The sequence below is a fragment of the Varroa jacobsoni genome, unplaced genomic scaffold (assembly GCF_002532875.2).
Source record: "Varroa jacobsoni isolate VJ856 unplaced genomic scaffold, vjacob_1.0 contig00068, whole genome shotgun sequence".
In the NCBI taxonomy this organism is placed as follows: Eukaryota; Metazoa; Arthropoda; class Arachnida; order Mesostigmata; family Varroidae; genus Varroa; species Varroa jacobsoni.
In genome coordinates, this window is record NW_019214405.1 from 30,181 (window position 1) to 47,481 (window position 17,301).

A 17,301-nucleotide genomic window follows, 5' to 3' on the forward strand; every position below is an offset into this window, starting at 1 on the left:
TACATCTGCGTGCTGAACGTTGGCCTGAGTTCGAACGCGAGCGTAAACACACTTCGTCAGAGAGTTGGAGATTCTGCATATTGTTAACAGCTACAGTAGTTGTTTAGAACTTCTTGCTTTGTTTGTGACTTCATGAAGGTCTAGTCCTTGATGACGGGCATCACATAAGCAGATCCGAAGGAAACTGCTAAGGCGCGCTATGACTGCCGTCGGCAATCCATTGGGTTACTATTCAGTGTGGAGTATGAATTAATCATTAAATAACTAACTTGTTCCATATGATGTGTCACACGAACCAAATGTATCCAGATTTGCCGTATCCGATTCAGCGACGCATCGCTAATGAATGGAGCTTGGCTTTCGGCTCGCGGTATTGTCTTGCGTTAATGACTGTTATTCCTGTCACGCTGGACGTGAAAGAGAACTTTCTCACCTGTCGAATAGCTGACTCTAATTAAAACAATTAATTAAATGGTGTCGAAAAAGCAGTATTTTTCATAATTCCGTAAGCAATGTGATTTTCGGGGGCCCAATTCGACATACGTATTTATACCATCGCTGCTCCAACTGCTAAAGAATTTTCGAAAGCCAGCATTGTCGTAGTTGTCGCACTCAGGAAGGTAACTCTTTCGAAGGTTTGCATCTGGCTACAGCATGGACTATAAGGAATCATGGTGTTAAGGAGAATGATTCCCTCACGTCCTAATTACAATTTCGTAGCGAAGTACGTTCAGCACCTCCTCTTATGTCCAAACCCCAATGTATCTTTTCCTTGGGAGGGAACTCGACCCTAACCTCGAGATATCAAGAGCGAAGATTTTGGTCGAAGGAGCATCGATTATCGAGCCGAAAGGTTAGAACACTCCGAACGAACCTGATATAAGAATGTCACAGAGGACCTATAGTCATATGGTTTGTTAACTCTTCTGATTATGGAATCTATGCACGCATTTTCTAATCTTTCTATGTCAAACCTTTCATAGTGGGCTGCTTCAGGACCTGTTGTGGCGATCTCTAAACTTCCATATTCATTCTCCTTAATGGAGGGAAGGGTATTAAAGCAACGTTAAGAAATAGACCAACAGCTTACTGGCCCTTACCTGCTATTAATCTGGTGTCATACCTATGGTCATCCCCTGCGACTAGCGTCTTTCATGTTAACGACTACCGCACACGTAACCATCATTGGGTTATATTGCACCCTATATATACATATTCCCTCCCTCGCAATTTCGGAATAACATCAGAAGCTTCTCGCCGTCCGGGTTGCAATGCAAACGTTTATTCCATACGACCCACTGGTTGCACAGGGCAACGCATACACTGGACGAATGGACAAGGTGGTCTGGTTACGCAGCTGATGTTTGATTATGTCGGCGAGCAAGTCGAAGTCAATCCGAGACTATCGATCGATCAAACACATAATATTTAGGCGGTTCAGACAACTGGCTTTACCTACATTACCATCATTTAGCCAGAGTGGATAATCCGAAAGCTTCGGGCCGATACAGTATTCCTTCTGTACATACTCGCATTCAATAGCAGTTCAATCTATCTCGATACTTGTTGCGACCAACAAGGTTCGCAGTCAGGTCCTAGGTGGTGCATAAGCATTTTTAACCTAAAGTAAACAAATTTTGTTTAGTTACTTTCTACTGATAATGGAAGGCAATAGTGTTTGGCTCCGTTTGTTAATTTTAACACATATGTAAGCTGCGAACTTGCATATGTATGGTGGCATAAGGTCGCATATAACGTATTGCGCTACTAACGTTAGGCACCGGGTTTTCTCATACAAACAAATATAACGATGATGATCGTAACTGTGAATGAAACTATATTCATTCATTAATGCCTAGTGTTTCGCTCGTAGTGAATATTATTTAAACGATCTAATTGGCAAAATTAAAATAGCAAAGAAACCCAAACATTTATGAGTCATTCCTATTTACTATACGTCTTAGGTAGGTTGAGTCGCATCAGAGCTCGTTGCGCTGCAGGCAGCAGCCTGTCTCCGGGCGGATATTTCCGTTTTTGTGGGGGTCCGTTCGATGCCAGGGGTTTCGTCACTGTCAGTCGTGTTGTTGGTTTCTATTTTGTGTCGAAGCCTAACACGACGGATTTAGATGGACTTTTTAGAGCGACACGGAATGTTTTGGCAGATCAGCTCGTTCGCGACTGCTTATTAATTCTGCCCCTAAATCAATAGAGACAACGAGGCATATTCTAGTAAAAAAAAATGCAACGCCTAAAATCTTTATCAAGCAGTTACCAAATAGAAAACATGTGTTAGATTTGACAGGAAAGGGGACGGACAATATATTTTTAATTAAATATAGTACACATGGGGCACGCCCGCGTGTCAGTGTGTTCTTGCTTGCGTGTGAAGGTGGCTTGAAGAATCTATTAACATCGATGTCTGTAATAGTAAGGCTTTCGTGACTGCAGAACGAAATATACAATATGTGGTTGATACACGTAATACCTACCCATAATCTGGTGTTTCCTATCGTGTGTAAATTTTTATCGTCCTGGAAGACCTGCTTATTTTTATATACCATATATGATTTAACATAACTGACCGTGTGGTACAGTGATCACGCATTAATAATAGACATATTTGACTGTACAGTTTGTGTTGAGAGAAAACGATATTTCGCCTACGTGTCGTTTATTGCGGCTAGAGAAGGCTTGTCGTTCGCCGTCACTAGCTAAACTCTATGTTGTTCTTCGAATTAGGGTTTATTTAGGCCCTTCGCCGAAAAGGATACAAGTCCCGCCAGCGACATATATTACGCGACAGGTAAAATGAAACGGAAGAAAAAAAAGTGATTTTTTTTGAGTCGGCATAGGTGTGTTTATGTCATCGCTTAGCCTCAGGTGTCTGTTCTGATATGAGGTTTGCCCTTTGCCCTCCGGCTAGAACGTAGAGTCCACGTTTCAAACAGACGATTAATCTGCGAATGGCAGAAAAGAGTAACGCGTTCGTGCTCATTATATGCGCGACTAATTCCGTAGTCGCTCAGTAGAAAGATGTTTGTCTACAGAACTTACAAACACCTGGAAGTGGTGCATGTTCACAACCAGAAGCAGCCGCACTTCGTCTCGTGCTAGAGGCCAGTCGCCTGAAACAATACTTAACGATATCAGATAGAGCAACGTAAAATTTGAAACATTTCTGAACACATTACGATTTGCTATGCCATAAATAACGCTATAAATCCAATAGCGACCATTAATCATTTTAACTATAGATTATTTTAACTGCAAAAGTTCGCTGCGGATCACCGGCACCAACGACTCTACTTCATCACTACGGCAGTAAACATGTACAGTTAATAGGCTTCGCCGTTGCTGAAAACTGTCAAGTATACATTTTCTGTCGTCGACAGACGACAGCCTACATGTCGCTAGATGGGCTTTGCTTTTTTTTTTTTATAGTTATTCTGGGATTAAGCTGGACGCGTTACATAGCCTCATATGAACGCTCTCCACTAGACCCTTCCGCGGCTCTACTACCGTTCAGGCCATGTTGGGTACTTCAAAATCGCCGACTAGCGCCTAACGCAACCCTTCGCTTAATCGGGTTACTGTATACCTAGAGGTTTAGCAACGAGAACAACAGCGGTCGCACACGAGTAAGTTTCGGCTATTGGGCAATGCGCAACTTTAGCATGTTATAACTTTACATCACTTTTTTTCTCTAGTAGAATAACTGCTAACCCAATATTTTGGACGTTCAATTCTGCAGACGGTTAACTTTATTCCGTTTTGATTTTCAAGTACCTAAAATGGCCTGCATGGTTGTAGAGCCGCGGACGGGTCTGGTAGAAGGTGTTCGTATGAAGCTATCTAACCCGCCCAGCTTCATCCAAAATTCTTGTAAGCTGTAGCAATGAATGTGTATTTAGCCATAGATTATTTACGTCCGCTCTCTGCCGCAGGACACGTGTTGGCGGTTCGCGTTCCATTCAGAATTATATCAATTTCGCACTGATATCGACCATTAGATTATTGGACGGACTAAGACATAAGCACCATCAAAATCTATAGAAATATGGGTAGCTATCATATCGTCAAACGAATCAATATCTGTAAATCCAAAAACCTTCAAAGGTATAGTTGTTGCTTTAAATAGCAGTATTTGTTAGGGTATGATAATTGCCTGCAAAAATATCATTTATTGCTCCGAAATTAATTGACAGAAATGTTTATCTTCGTGAAGCAAAAAAAAGACTGCTTTTATTTGCCGCCATTTTGGATCTCTGAAAAGCTGCGATTCACTCAACTTCTGCTGGTTTTTGTTTCCATAGCTCATACCGAAAACCTACAATCGACAACTTTCCTCAGTAGCCCGCGTCATTTGCGTTTTGTCTCTGTGCATTTCACAATGCTATGGTAGGTTCCAATATATTCCAATGGTAGGTACATCCAGTTTGTCAAAACGTGCTTCTATAAATATGTCTATGCATGTTAGATAATCGCCATTTTCCACGCTGAAGGGTCATGGAATTTACATGCACTGGAATGCCCTAACTCTATTTTTTTCCTGCAGTAACCGTTATTACCGCTAATATTCCATTAGATCGCATGTTTGCTTGGGTCTACCGCACGCGCAGCTCTGGAGTCCTACTCGTATAATGCACGATGGCTTTTGGAGGTTGGTGGTTCCCAGGGGGCACTGCAGGATACCTCCACGTAGCCTTGGTAGCAAAGAGAATGTCGGCTGACCCCGATTAAGATAGTAGATCGTATCATGACACGTCGGGCAGCCTTTCAGTCAATTCTATTATTGAAAGAAGAAAGGTGAACGGGTTTCGTTGAGAGAACTATGTGGTTTGCCACTTTTTTCCTTTCTCTCTTCAACAAATCCAATTCATTTCGCCCCCCCACACGCGTACCTTACTAACGAATCTAAAATATGCATCATCCAAACACAGCAAAATAGTGCACTATATAAAGCTGTGTTGACAACCGATGCCTCTCAGTTTTTAAAAAGTGTCCGGTCTTTATTGAGTTTCGTGCATTCTGCGGCAAAAACCAGTTTTACTAACCCTTGCTAACTTCAAGATTGTCGACGCCTGTTGTAACTGACGGACTAACGGCACCTTATGGGGTATAGCTGCTTTAAGTGCCTCTTGAAGTAACTTCGACGTGGTGCTTTCACATTCTGGTCACTAATATGCTGTTGGGTGTCCCATCTTAAGGTTAAAGTATCACACTGTTGAGTTTTAAATTTGACTTTGCGTCTCAATCGACCCCAGTACGTTCTAAAACTAATAAAAATTCTGATTTCTGCAAGTCCCCCTGAACACTGGAGTAAGCTATCTTCCCAACATTCTCTCTGTTCCCGATTCTTATCTTATCAGCCTTCTACCAGTCACAGACCGAGTGGTGGTTTATACGGCAATAAGGCTAACAACTGGACAAAGCTATAAACAGCTACTCCATTAGGAGTAGCTGTTGCCATTAGGCAACTCGACTACCCAGTGAACCTAGTGACCGCTTGAATTTTCGCAGTTAGAACACGCTGAACGGGAATTTTTTGGTCCTGTTTCATCCTCTGCAGCCTCGAAAGCATTAGTCAACTGGGCCTAGGCTATTCGGCCATAGCTGCGTTATACCTTCCATCTGGGCTAATTGCTTCTTATTCATTAGCTCCAGCTGAACAGCTTGCTGTTCGCTTTGTTTACATTATGGACAAAGCTTTCGGACCGAATCGTCTACTCAGACACCCTTAACCCTGCCTTTATTGAGTTCAAATGTAAATCCGTCCATCCCACACAAAACTCACTGTTACCGCTTCACTGTTTAAACCTGTGCCTCTCTAACCAGATACATATACACTCACCAAACGTCAAATTTTCTCAGCCGGCCGTTTATTGTTCGTCAAAAGAGATATCCGTGCTTCCGGAGCGTTTGCTAGTGCGACAAGTGAACCCAGCGACGTGCAAATTTATGGGCAGTTGTGCAGCAGCTGTTTCTGCAAATCGACTTCGGCTCATATCCGTTTCCTTTGTCGCTCGCGTCTATCACGCACACTTACCTGGTTATGGTGGACTGCTGCACCGTGGCTGTTCGGTTCTCGGCTGGCTGGTGCTGAGTGGGGCGCCCCTGGTGACGGCCAGTCATCAGGACACCACCAGCGCACGCTCGGTTCTCGTACAGTAGCAGGCGGCGGCGGCGGCGGTACGACACAACTATGATTATACTATGACGGTATACTGCTATGGACTATGATTCTTGCCTCGTTCTTCGTCTTGCAGACGACGAATTTCAGCCGCCATGTTAGTATTCCTCGTAGTAATGGGGGCCGCTGCTAGCGCCATGTCCCCCAACAGACTGCTGCTATAGTCTCTGCACTCACAGCCTTGCAGCTACTACAGCTTACAAACTACCGCCTATGCCAATAGCTGTAGCAGGAGTAGCGGTAGGGCGACGAGGAGCACCGGAGGACCCAGCGGCAGACCTACATACAGACGGACAGACGAGGCCGAGAAAAGCAGCTTGCATGCCGCACTCTGCTCTCTACCGAGACCGAACGTTAGACATAGTCTCGTCCAGCTCACCCAACAAACGGCGACACTAACCGACAGATAGACACCTACTCGCTTACTCTGCTTTCGCTCTCTCTCTACAACTCTGACACGGCGCAGGCCGTATCAGGTCGAACTGTACCGCTCGGAACAGGCTAACGACCCTTCTCTCGGTCGTAGCCCCGTGGGTCGGCGCTCTTCCCACAGCCGGCGGCGCCGCCGCCGCCGCTGCCGTCGGTCCAACACACCCCATTCGAACAAACTCCGTGGACAGCATGGATGAATATCACTGACCGATCGACCGACGGTTTTCGCTCACTTCGTTCAACTCCAGTCGATCGATCGATCGTTCGGAGGCGTGACGCGAGGGAACCCTGCGTTTATTCCGTTGCGGGGCTTTTGTATTGTCATTTAGTTGCTGTCCACTCCGTGAGGCTTCCAGCAGCAAGGGCGCAAGGCAATGGCAGATAGATCTGGTGTATTTACCGTTATTCCATTCGCGCATAAACGAATTGAAGCTCTCGACAGGGAAAAGTTTATCACGGAAGCAAATTAGGAACAATGGCAATAATTTGGCAGCTTTGACAGAAGAGACGGTTTTGGTGCGTATTAAGATTTAATCGAAGAACCGATAAATATATCTCGTTACGGAAAGAATGTTGTGATGATTACGTAAGAAAATAGTGATTGCTAAGGACTAAATTAGGACGCATCGAGATCTCGTGCTATTCAATTATAGCCCTTCTTTCTCAACGTCAATACGCCTGCCACAGGCTTACGCCTTGTGGCTTCTCCAGCAATTTGGCGTACACTAGATGTCTGATTTTGTAAGAGCGAATCAACCATTCAAACCTACAGCTCTAACATGTTTACTTATGATATTTTTAAAAAATCAAATGTTATTTACTATCACGTGTAAAATAAGCTGAGTGTATGTAAAAATGTTTACGAATATGCTAATTAGCGTCCGGCTAACCCAGTGCATGGAAGTAGCAATTTCTTCAGCATCGTTCCTTGAATTAGAGGTGTGCGATTCTTTCTAACTGCTTGTAAACCTAGGTAGCACATAGTCTTCAAAGAAAAATTAACGTTATAACTTGCAGCTACAATGCATATAGTTTTAGAGTCATTTTACTTACGAAATAATTACTGAGGAAGCTCGTTTTTGAAAACTGTCAGCGAGCGAGCGAGTTAGCAACCCCTTCGAAGAGCTCGATGCGTTTCTATTTATCATTCGTATCCTTCATAGTTTTTATTTGAGTTTTCATTTATTAGCAAATTTCCTTCCAACTTCAATGAATGAACTTCTTCTATACATTCACTGATTATGGTGGCGGCTTTCTATCGACAAAATAAAAAGTAACAGTGAAAAGCTTCTGCATCGATACTCGATAATGGTAATGAGTGAAAGATCATGATATCTTTCACTCATTATCACATACATTATTAGTGATGCGCTTTTCTGAGACAGTAAAACCTCATGCAGTCAGACGTCTCCATGCAAACAGTCGCGCGGCACCGGAAGCTCAACTTCTTAAAGATTGATCAACCAGCCAGGCCATTTCGAATTTATCCGACTTCTGTGCATGTATCTATACCACTTCCAAAAAAGTGGACTCAATGTAACTGTAGTACACAAACAAACATGAATATGGCGAGCACATTGCGTAAGATGGAAACGCTTCTAGCCGGGTTTTATGGAGCAGAGGCACATGATTTATTAGACTTGCACTCAACATGAGTCTAAACACAAGAAAAATGGCTTGAAAACTTCAGACCAATGACTTTTGCTATATGTATATTGAGGCTCTGCTATACTCTGACGTATAACTTACGTGGGAAGACCGTCACCATAAATTGTTGGCAGAGCTCGATGCATTTTCACGTAATATATAGATAGCTTATGCATAAATAATTTATATAATTTATAATATATATACATCGGACTGAACGAATTTAGTTTAGTGTTTAAAAAGTTGTTTTCGAGCAATTCGGCGACACTGAGAAGCGCAATTCCAAAAACTTCACAAAATACTTACCATACCTCGAGCGAACGCTTAATTAAATCACTACGCTTTAATGTTTCTCTTGAGCCTAATATCTGAACTGTAAACACAGGATCAGCGATTGGTCTAGAAATAAATTTAGGTACAAAGTGCCGTTCTACAAACCATTTCAAGAGGATTATTATTTCATTACACCTGTCGTGTAGCATAAGTCATTTGTGGGGCTTGAGCCACCCCCCACTGTAACCGTGCAAGCCTGCATAAGATTGTAACGGAGAAAAAGCGTCCAGTTCTGCGTCCCTAGGATACTGAGGTGAATGACTCTAGGAAAGCAGAGCACCCCACAATGATTTTGTAACGAGAAAGTCGTTTATTATATCTACTATTATAATGTATGATCATTCTTGAGAACATATGAGATATTGATAATGTACAAAAATATTTTAATCTATTAATACAAATAAAATATATTTATGTGGTTGTCTATGGATGGATGCACTGTCTTGCAGTACACGCGGCGCACTTGAGGTTCTGACTAGAAGAAAAGTAATCGTCATTTTGCACCTTTTCGATCTCATCTCTGTCAACTTGCATCGAGCGCCTGAAAACGACAAGTAACGTACGCCATTATAAATTTCGAACCATTGTGAAATGGAGATAAATTCAATGGATGTATCGATAATGAAATGATAATAATGAATAGAGTAACGGGAGCTGTAACTGTTTTACAGACAAACAATGCACACGACAAAAAACGACATTGTTGTGTGTCTCATAGGTTTTATTCAGCGCAAGCTCTATATATCAAAATAATAATAAGAAAAAGAAAGAGGCAGATACAATTAAAGCCAATAGTTGTTAAGGCCAAAAAGCAATAGCGATATTCGGAGCACTACGTAGGAGCTTTGACTAGAAGTACCCTGGTACTCCACCCGTTTGCAGCTGCGTATCATGAAAGACTATGCTCATTTAAGGGTAAAAACGCGAATAAACCATGCAAAACGGTATACAGGTTGGGTAACGCACGTAACGTCTCGTGTGGGCTTAACCAGTCAACGTCTATGAGGACAAACTTTGTTCTGACTGCGAGAACGTTTCTCTCACCTCTATTCCGCATTAGATGTTTATTGATGCTCTAAGCGTTTACTGCATATCGTAATCATCAAAAACCTACCGCTCGAAAAAATGAACGCACACCATGGACTGACGCCTAAACATAAAGCGTTAGTCTTCCTCTAAGTGTTGCCCCTCGCAGACCTGATGCTGCTGCTGCTGCTGCGATCGAGAAGAGTGACTTTGCTTAGGTGAAAGCATGGCCTTCTGCTGGCTGTATACCAGAGGACCCTCTGACTGTGATGGCAGCTGTGGCTTTGTTGGCCTGCAAAGTACGGCAAATCGTATTTTAATAAACGGAGCCCAAAACCACTCGTTGTTTTATGACAAATGATTCTAAGTTTAGAATAGGTAGTACAAGTCAATTATGTGTTGTTTCCGTCAACTAAAAGTTACAAATAAATGTAAGTCTGCTGTAAGAACAGGGTTTGGTCGATACGTTTTATCATAAACAGACCAATACACACATCGTACGTTTACCTCTTCCACCCGAGGATCTGTCCTGTATGGCCGTACAGCGGTTCGGCGGGGAAGTGCATCTTCGAAGTGCCCGAAACGGGTGGACCTACATCGAGTGCCATAGCAATATGCTGACCTCCGTTACTGGCCACCGCCGGAGGAGATGTGTAAGCCCCTCGACCTCGTGGTAAGCTGTGTTCCATTGCAGATATCGAGGTTCGAGGTATTGCCACCCAATGATTAGCACACTGTTTATGCGTAGTGTCAAAATGCTGTCGCAGGTCGGAACTTGATGCCGATCGATATCTGCAGATTGCGCAGCCGAAAGGCTCCATCCAAGCTTCACGACGCATGCTACAGTTAGCTAGACGGATCGGTGGAGCGCGCATAGTCTTCCTATAAACCAATAAAAACAAAATCATAAAAAGTTAATAAATGCTTTCTCTAATAAAAGTGCACATTCGGATAATTTTGAACGCGAGTTGAGTCGTGCGTAGCACGAGGCCAAGTATATTGGCCATGTTCGTCGCTACAATCATACGCAGTAAATATTATATTACATTATATAATATATCTTGGTTAACGTATCTAACGGCAACAGATACTAAATTTCTGTTTAAGTGCACAAACAGTTTGCATGTATGTCATCTTAGATCTGTGTATACTGCTTCTTAGGCTAAATGGTGCAACGCAGTCGTACCTTCTTGGTGGTCGATTGTGAGCGATAATTCCGTGTCTTCTTCGCAGATGAATAGTTAGCCCCTTTGAGGTGAGTGTCATGAAGTGACAGTGGGCACACAGAATGAACGACATCGCCCTAAAACTTCAGAAAGCATGTTTTAGCCTAGACGGGGCATATTGGCGTTAAGCACTACCTTGTTGCAGTATTTGCGTAAGTTCGAAATCTCAACGCACTTTCTAGCCGTTCGATACTGCACGAGTTAAAAAAGTTATGCACGTATTTATTTGTTTAATATTATATGAGTATAAGAAGTTACCCGTTTACTTGTTCGACACTGACATTGTGATTGAAGCTTGATATGCATGCTATAATAATTGAATGTTTGAGGTTCTTCTATAACCCAGTTCCGGTTGACCATGTGCACCGCCTGAGTCGATTCAGAATTGCTTTTGTGCTGCGCCATCTCATCACCCAGTTCTGGTAATTTGATCAGATTACTTTAATTATCTAGTCTATTACATTTCTTCAATTGCATAGTTAGTTGGTTCAGATAATTTAGTATCGTGTTTTAATTATCTACTGTTTCATCCCTATAGCCTTACCTTGCGCTCCCATTGCTATGAAGCCATTACTGTATCACCGCTGACTCGTTTCAAACAAAAGAGGCAGAACTATAATTCGAATTTAAATTCCCTCTAAATGTCAAACCACTTGATGATGACCGCTTAAATGAGTAAGCAATGTGAAACTTTATATGCTTTTCTTCAGAAATTCTGAACCGTTAACTGGGGCCAACCGCACCGCCATATTTTTTATTGAAAAAGCTAAGTTTTTAAGAAATCGAAAATTAAGCTTGTTGAAGTAGAGCTTAACAAGCGATTTTCTACAAATTTCAACTGATGTTGAAAGAACTGTTTAAAAAATCGGTCATACAGTGTATCATAGAAAATTTTTTAATTATGGTTTTGGCACAACGAGCATTTCCCCTAGGCATATTACTTCCATTACAGAAAGGTCAAGCCTATATACGAAAAAAATCATGAAACCATTAGGTCCGTTTTCAAGTTTGTGAAAATATATGTACACTTTCACTAATTGTAAGTACAGTTTACGTACGATCGTATGTGTGAGTAGTCAATGAACTGTGCATTGATATGATACAATATTGAATACAATAGATAGAAAGTCAGTCTATCACCCCCCTGCCACGACTTTCCTATGGCAATTATACCAGGCAGTCTTATTCACTACTATATGCTGCATTACAATTTATTGTTACCTTAATACTCTAAGTATTAAGGTTTACTGATTGTATTACTACTAATTATAGGTTATCAATCATTTTCAATAATTCAGAACCCATATTGTACAATTTAGAGTCGTCAGCTGATTTTTTGCCACACTTTAGTGCTATTTATAAGAAATGCTATAAAATTCGTAAGTGTACAGTGGTAAAACTCGCGAAAAATTCGTTATTTGCATCCCATATATTGTTTCTAACACGGTTAGTTCACTTTTATCGAAGAATTTAAATAATTGTTTATTCGGAAACCTGTTCATGTATTTGTTATAGGTCGCCCATATTCGCAGAGTAAGTGTCCAACTGGAACCCTAGACTCAAATCAATCATCCGAAGAGTCCAATGCATATATACGCTCTGCAGTGTTTAGTTCTTTGATTGTGACGATCTTCTGCAATCCAACCCTCTCGAATGGACACGTAATATTAAATAGAACCAATCCTTATTTTTATTACATAGACAAGTTTACACGTGAAGAGGGACATTTTCTACTTTACACAACGGTGCGATGCGTTGAGGCTTAAAAGTTCAATCGAAAACCTTCTCATCACATATCAGTAATCTCGATGTTTGTCCAAACCTCTATAAAGCATACGTGTGAGCGTACGACCATTGTGAACTTACCCGACGTCTGGCGTATGCGTCACAACTGCCAACCGATGTACAAAAGATCCGGGTAACGTAAGTTCACGCGCAGGAGCACGACCACCAGCACTAGCCTTAACGACAACAGTGACAGGCCAACCGCGACAATATAAATCAATCAATGTGAAACGAATAATACTATTTCTGCGACATCAAAGCCAACAATAACGATAACATCAGATGTAAAGTTCTTGGCCCTCGCGTACAAGAGCACCTGCAGGCTATCTAGTAGTTGCACGATGATCGCAACACGTTCAGCCGTTCGCATATGAGATAGGCCTACTTGCTTTGCTCTTAACCTAATCGAAGTTCGATGCAAAAGAAATGATCAAGTCATGAACGTGTCGATATAGAGCAACGACTAGTCGCTGACGTGACCGCTGAAAAAAGGTGCCCTCCGTAGAGGGCGCTGAAAACATCTTTTCTATTTTTGACCGCGGCCACTCGAAGCTTACATGCATGCTACGTGCTGCCTGCTATATCCAAGTGAAAGGCAAAACCTGTTTACTCACCGGACGAAAGGAAATCGAAACAGACAGAAAAGCAAGTTGGAACGAATATCGCCCTAATTATCTACGATTGCACTTGATAATTGGGCGGGGGGGGGGGGGTCGCAGTAAGATTAATTGAAACACCCTATGTTAATTAAATGTGGGTAAAACAATTAAATCCTTAATAACGATGGAAATTTTCATTAATCGCAGTTAAATCGCTCGTGCAGACATCGTTTGTGCACTTGTCGTGTAGAACAAACGGCATGATCCACTTAGCCGCCAGTCAAGTGCTAATGACATGAGCCGTTTCTATAAAATACAAACAAATTCATATTTCGTTTGTTGTATAGTGATGACTTATTTAGATGCTAAACTGTTCATTTTCAGTTATGGCATTGTCGTTTGCTGAGTGAATAAGTAACACTATCGTCCGTCAGAATCATTTAATATTACAAGTTTAATAATCAATGATAGACGAGGCGAAATACCGAGGTTCGTTTTGCTGCTATATTTCCCCATATTCCGGATGATAGGAAGAAATATCTAATTTGCCGTCAAGCTGCAGCCATTCCCCAGCGCAAATATTTTGAAAAGCTAATCAACCAGTATAAAAGTGCAATGAGATTGAATAGGTTATAAATATTGATGAGTTTCGGCTTGGATGTTCCGAGAATCTCGGTTATAAATTGAACGATAGAGACACTTTACTATTTTTTGTCAGACTTTGTTCGAAGCCTGACCGGGATGTACGTTTGTACCTTGCAAGCAGTAGCTAATATTTTTTTCCCAAAGTCTAGTGGTAAACTACCATAAATCTCCTAGGCTATTTAGTTATCTCGATTGTATCTATTGACATACATGCATAAAACTACTATATGGAAATAATGCACACTCATTCTAGAAGTATGATCTGACAGATAGATGAAATATATTTTTGCTAATGCTTTTATATTCTGTGAAAATTCACATGCACTAGGGTTCATGCTGTAGATGTTGATGCATGTTTCGTACAGAAATGCTGTTAAATAGATGTAAGCTGGACAGTGACTATAACAACTGGATAAAGCTTTCAGACAACGATTTCAAGAGTGCAACTTAATTGTGCCATTGCAGTTCGTTGCTTTAACTCAAGTACGAGAGAGGCTTTCTTTTTCACTGATATAAGCACTGTTTATGGTAGAGGGTGACCAGTTTAATGTTAACTGTTGGAAGTTTTACTACCGGCACAGCCGTTAAATAAATATCGCTTCAGATGGCTGGCTCGTGAGAGCTCCAAACCAATTGCGTTCACCTCAGTGCTGAAAACCTTAACTTCAGTAACGGATTTACAGGGTGGCCAATCATTGTTTAAAGGTTTTTAATGGAGATTAGCGTATTCGTGTGCCTTAAATGGGCACACGTCATATACTAGGAACCTAACCCCTTGCTATTTTATTTTCAGGTGACGTTCCACGCCTATAACATACATATGCATAACAAATCAGCAAAATCAAATATGTCTATCGAATACTTAGCCGCAGCAGCAACCGCAATCGGCCGTCTCTCGACCTTCCTTACCTACCTGTTCTAAATCTAGCTTGCTCTAACCTGTAATAAACTAACGATCCTTGGAAACAAAAAAATTATGCATTTTAACACATTCAATGCGACGAACAGGTTTTAAAAGCACTTTGCTTTAAGGTGGCATCGGGTACCTTCAACAGATAAATTCTTATCCTGTTTAGGCAAGGTAAAGGCATCACATGAAACCTATGTACATCCGAAAATAGCAGGTTACAATGACAACATTTTCAACTCAAAACTCCATGCAAAAAAATCTGTAAAGAACCTTTCGCAGTAGGTCTAGGTATAGCCATGACAAGTAAAAGGCATGAAGTAAAGAGGTCACAGCAAGCAAATTAACAGGTACACATAATGGATCTGTCAATCTAGTGTCTGATATATTTTCCGCAGTTTGTAAACATACAGTAAATAAGGGAGAATACATTAAAAAACTAAAGATAATAAAAACATTTGTTTTCCAGACATTTCCTCTTATGCTTGAAGACTTAATTTGAAGAGTGAGATACACCATAGCTTCGATCATAATGATACATCAGAATGTGTTTGTTTACTGTTAAAAGGTGATAATGGCGATCAGTTTGAATGAATTTGCTTCCTTTGCGAGAAACAAAGCTAAGCAAGCGTAGATAAATTTTTCTTAGGTCTTATTTCAGCATACCTTGCACGCCAGTGTAACGATTTGGTATTTTTTTCGTTTTTTTCTTGACATTCTTTGGTTTGGCTTTCAATATGGCTTGCAACGAAACGTGTTTTATTAGCCATCAACTCAGCGGGAGCCATTTACTGGCGATGTTCAGGGATACATACGTTGCGATGTTAGCTAATGGATGAGACGGCGTAAGCCCGTTGGAAAACTATATTTTCTGTTTCAAGTCTAAATAAACAAAAACAATAACACTGTCGCATGTTTTTTGTCATTTTCCTTTTATTTACAGAAATTGAGGTACTTAACCGATCTCTGCGGCGTGCGGGGAATTTCACATATGTTACATAGATATCATGACCTTTGTGGCTTTTGGACTTAGCGAATTTTTCCGTGAAATGCTTTATACCTTGCAGTTCGCAAATAACGAAGAGGAAGATGTCCCATCTCGATTTTTCCGGAGTTGACGTACTCAAGCATCTTACCTTTATTTGCCGTGCTGGCCCTGCGTGACAAGTTATGGCTTGCGCCTAATGTCGTTTACTAGCCACGTTTATGATGACAACATTTAAGGAAGCGTTCTGATTCATTAGACGTTCTTCTCCAATCCAAACATCTTACCCTTAATAGTTAATACCCAAGTCTCGTCATATTCAATATGAACGCTTGCAATGTGCAGCTATTGCGCCCAGCTCACGGGTCTCCGATACGGATATAGTGAACAACCAAAAAGCTTTATCCAAATGCTTCGGTGCATGCTTCAATTTGGCAGACGAATGGATGGCAAGAAGTGACAAGCTGCCCTGATAAAAGAAAAAATATTGTATTTATAGAGCGCAGAGGGTCACCGGTGTTGCTCAACCATAAATCAGCTGCCTATAAGAAATAAGTAGATCCCCGCGCAGAGCAAACGCTGACTGGCGATGTTGTTTGTTCTTTGTATCGCATGTCAGTATTATTTAGCTAAGTAGTATAAATCGTATGTAAAATGTATATACAAGTGATTTCTTTATCTTGTGAACAATGATAATATATTCCCCAAGCGTAGTCTCGTTATACGGCCCATCTTTGAAACGCGGTAATATCGTTTAGGGACACATATCGTACAGCACTTCAGACTCGGTGCCAGAATAATTGCAGATTGTGTGTCGTTGTCTTCTCTTATTATTCTAAAAGAAACATTTGGAATCATACGAACAGATAAAACAGAAGTGGAGTACAACCTAAAAAGACATTACTGAATCACCCGCAATTCAATTGATGATTCACTTACTCTCCTAACTGTCCGCTGTTAGTGGTGATTCCATGCATACGGGTAGTGCGCCCAAAAAGTAAATATAGGCGAATTCCGGGTAGCATACGATAGAAACAAGCAATTTCTTAAAATACAGGTAGGCCGCATTTTTAAATTATTGCGGTAAAAGATAAAGATCAATTCCGTTTTACAGAAGAAAAACTTGATATGACTTCTGCTTACTTTTGTTTCATTTATGAGTGAATCCAGAGCAGGAGCAGCAACAGTCACTAGACTCATCTTTTTTTTACCAAATGTCTCCTGTATGTACTGCTGAAAGATCTATTTTAAGACGCATAGATGACAAGTTCCATAAAATGTACTTCAAGAGTGTCAGAAACGGTCACTAAAAAGAAGTAATGTACCACAAGGGGCTACCGCGTTGGAAAACTTCCGCTTTGGAAGCTTTTGATACTCCGAGAATTTACGGCGGAGACCTGAAGTGCCGTTCATACAATGCGTAAATAGGTTTGTGAGAGCTACATTGCATATTTTGAAATAAGGAACACTTTTTGGACACTCGTATTATAAATCTCGTGTTTTAAACATGACACCGGGCCCGTTTA

General features: G+C 41.2%; 1 protein-coding gene and 2 long non-coding RNA genes across 9 annotated transcripts; 1 reads left to right on the forward strand and 2 right to left on the reverse strand.

Annotated features, from left to right (window-relative positions):
• Nucleotides 1-1,267: 1,267 nt before the first annotated feature.
• On the reverse strand, nt 1,268-6,262 carry LOC147752090 (uncharacterized). Of its 6 annotated transcripts, none has more exons than XR_015315045.1 (4): nt 6,047-6,262; nt 3,055-3,125; nt 1,953-2,197; nt 1,268-1,621 (listed from the first exon to the last, which is right to left on the reverse strand). It is a non-coding gene; the product is annotated as an uncharacterized LOC147752090 (long non-coding RNA). The 6 variants fall into 6 exon arrangements; XR_015315047.1 differs by having other exon boundaries at nt 3,055-3,136; nt 6,047-6,181; XR_015315050.1 differs by having other exon boundaries at nt 1,958-2,197; nt 6,047-6,174.
• A 787-nt stretch (nt 6,263-7,049) lies between these two features.
• Nucleotides 7,050-15,703, forward strand: LOC147752091 (uncharacterized). Its single transcript, XR_015315052.1, has 2 exons — nt 7,050-7,138; nt 14,677-15,703. It is a non-coding gene; the product is annotated as an uncharacterized LOC147752091 (long non-coding RNA).
• Nucleotides 8,890-13,084, reverse strand: LOC111270719 (uncharacterized). Of its 2 annotated transcripts, none has more exons than XM_086972593.1 (5): nt 12,721-13,084; nt 10,815-10,931; nt 10,136-10,510; nt 9,717-9,920; nt 8,890-9,143 (listed from the first exon to the last, which is right to left on the reverse strand). In XM_086972593.1, exons 2-4 carry the CDS (start codon nt 10,925-10,927, stop codon nt 9,767-9,769), a joined length of 642 nt encoding a protein of 213 aa, XP_086828719.1. In that variant the 5' UTR covers nt 10,928-10,931; nt 12,721-13,084; the 3' UTR covers nt 8,890-9,143; nt 9,717-9,766. The 2 variants fall into 2 exon arrangements, with proteins under 2 accessions (XP_086828719.1, XP_086828718.1); XM_086972592.1 differs by having other exon boundaries at nt 10,815-10,937.
• Nucleotides 15,704-17,301: the final 1,598 nt, after the last annotated feature.

Bases quoted from the DNA above. Each gene is read 5' to 3' on its own strand.
- LOC111270719 (XM_086972593.1), bottom strand. From the start codon at position 10,927: ATGTCGTTCATTCTGTGTGCCCACTGTCACTTCATGACACTCACCTCA. The intron at 10,511-10,814 runs GTACGACTGCGT...ATTGGTTTATAG, and splicing joins CACAATCGACCACCAAGAAG to GAAGACTATGCGCGCTCCAC. The intron at 9,921-10,135 runs GTAAACGTACGA...CGTACTTTGCAG, and splicing joins CAGATCCTCGGGTGGAAGAG to GCCAACAAAGCCACAGCTGC.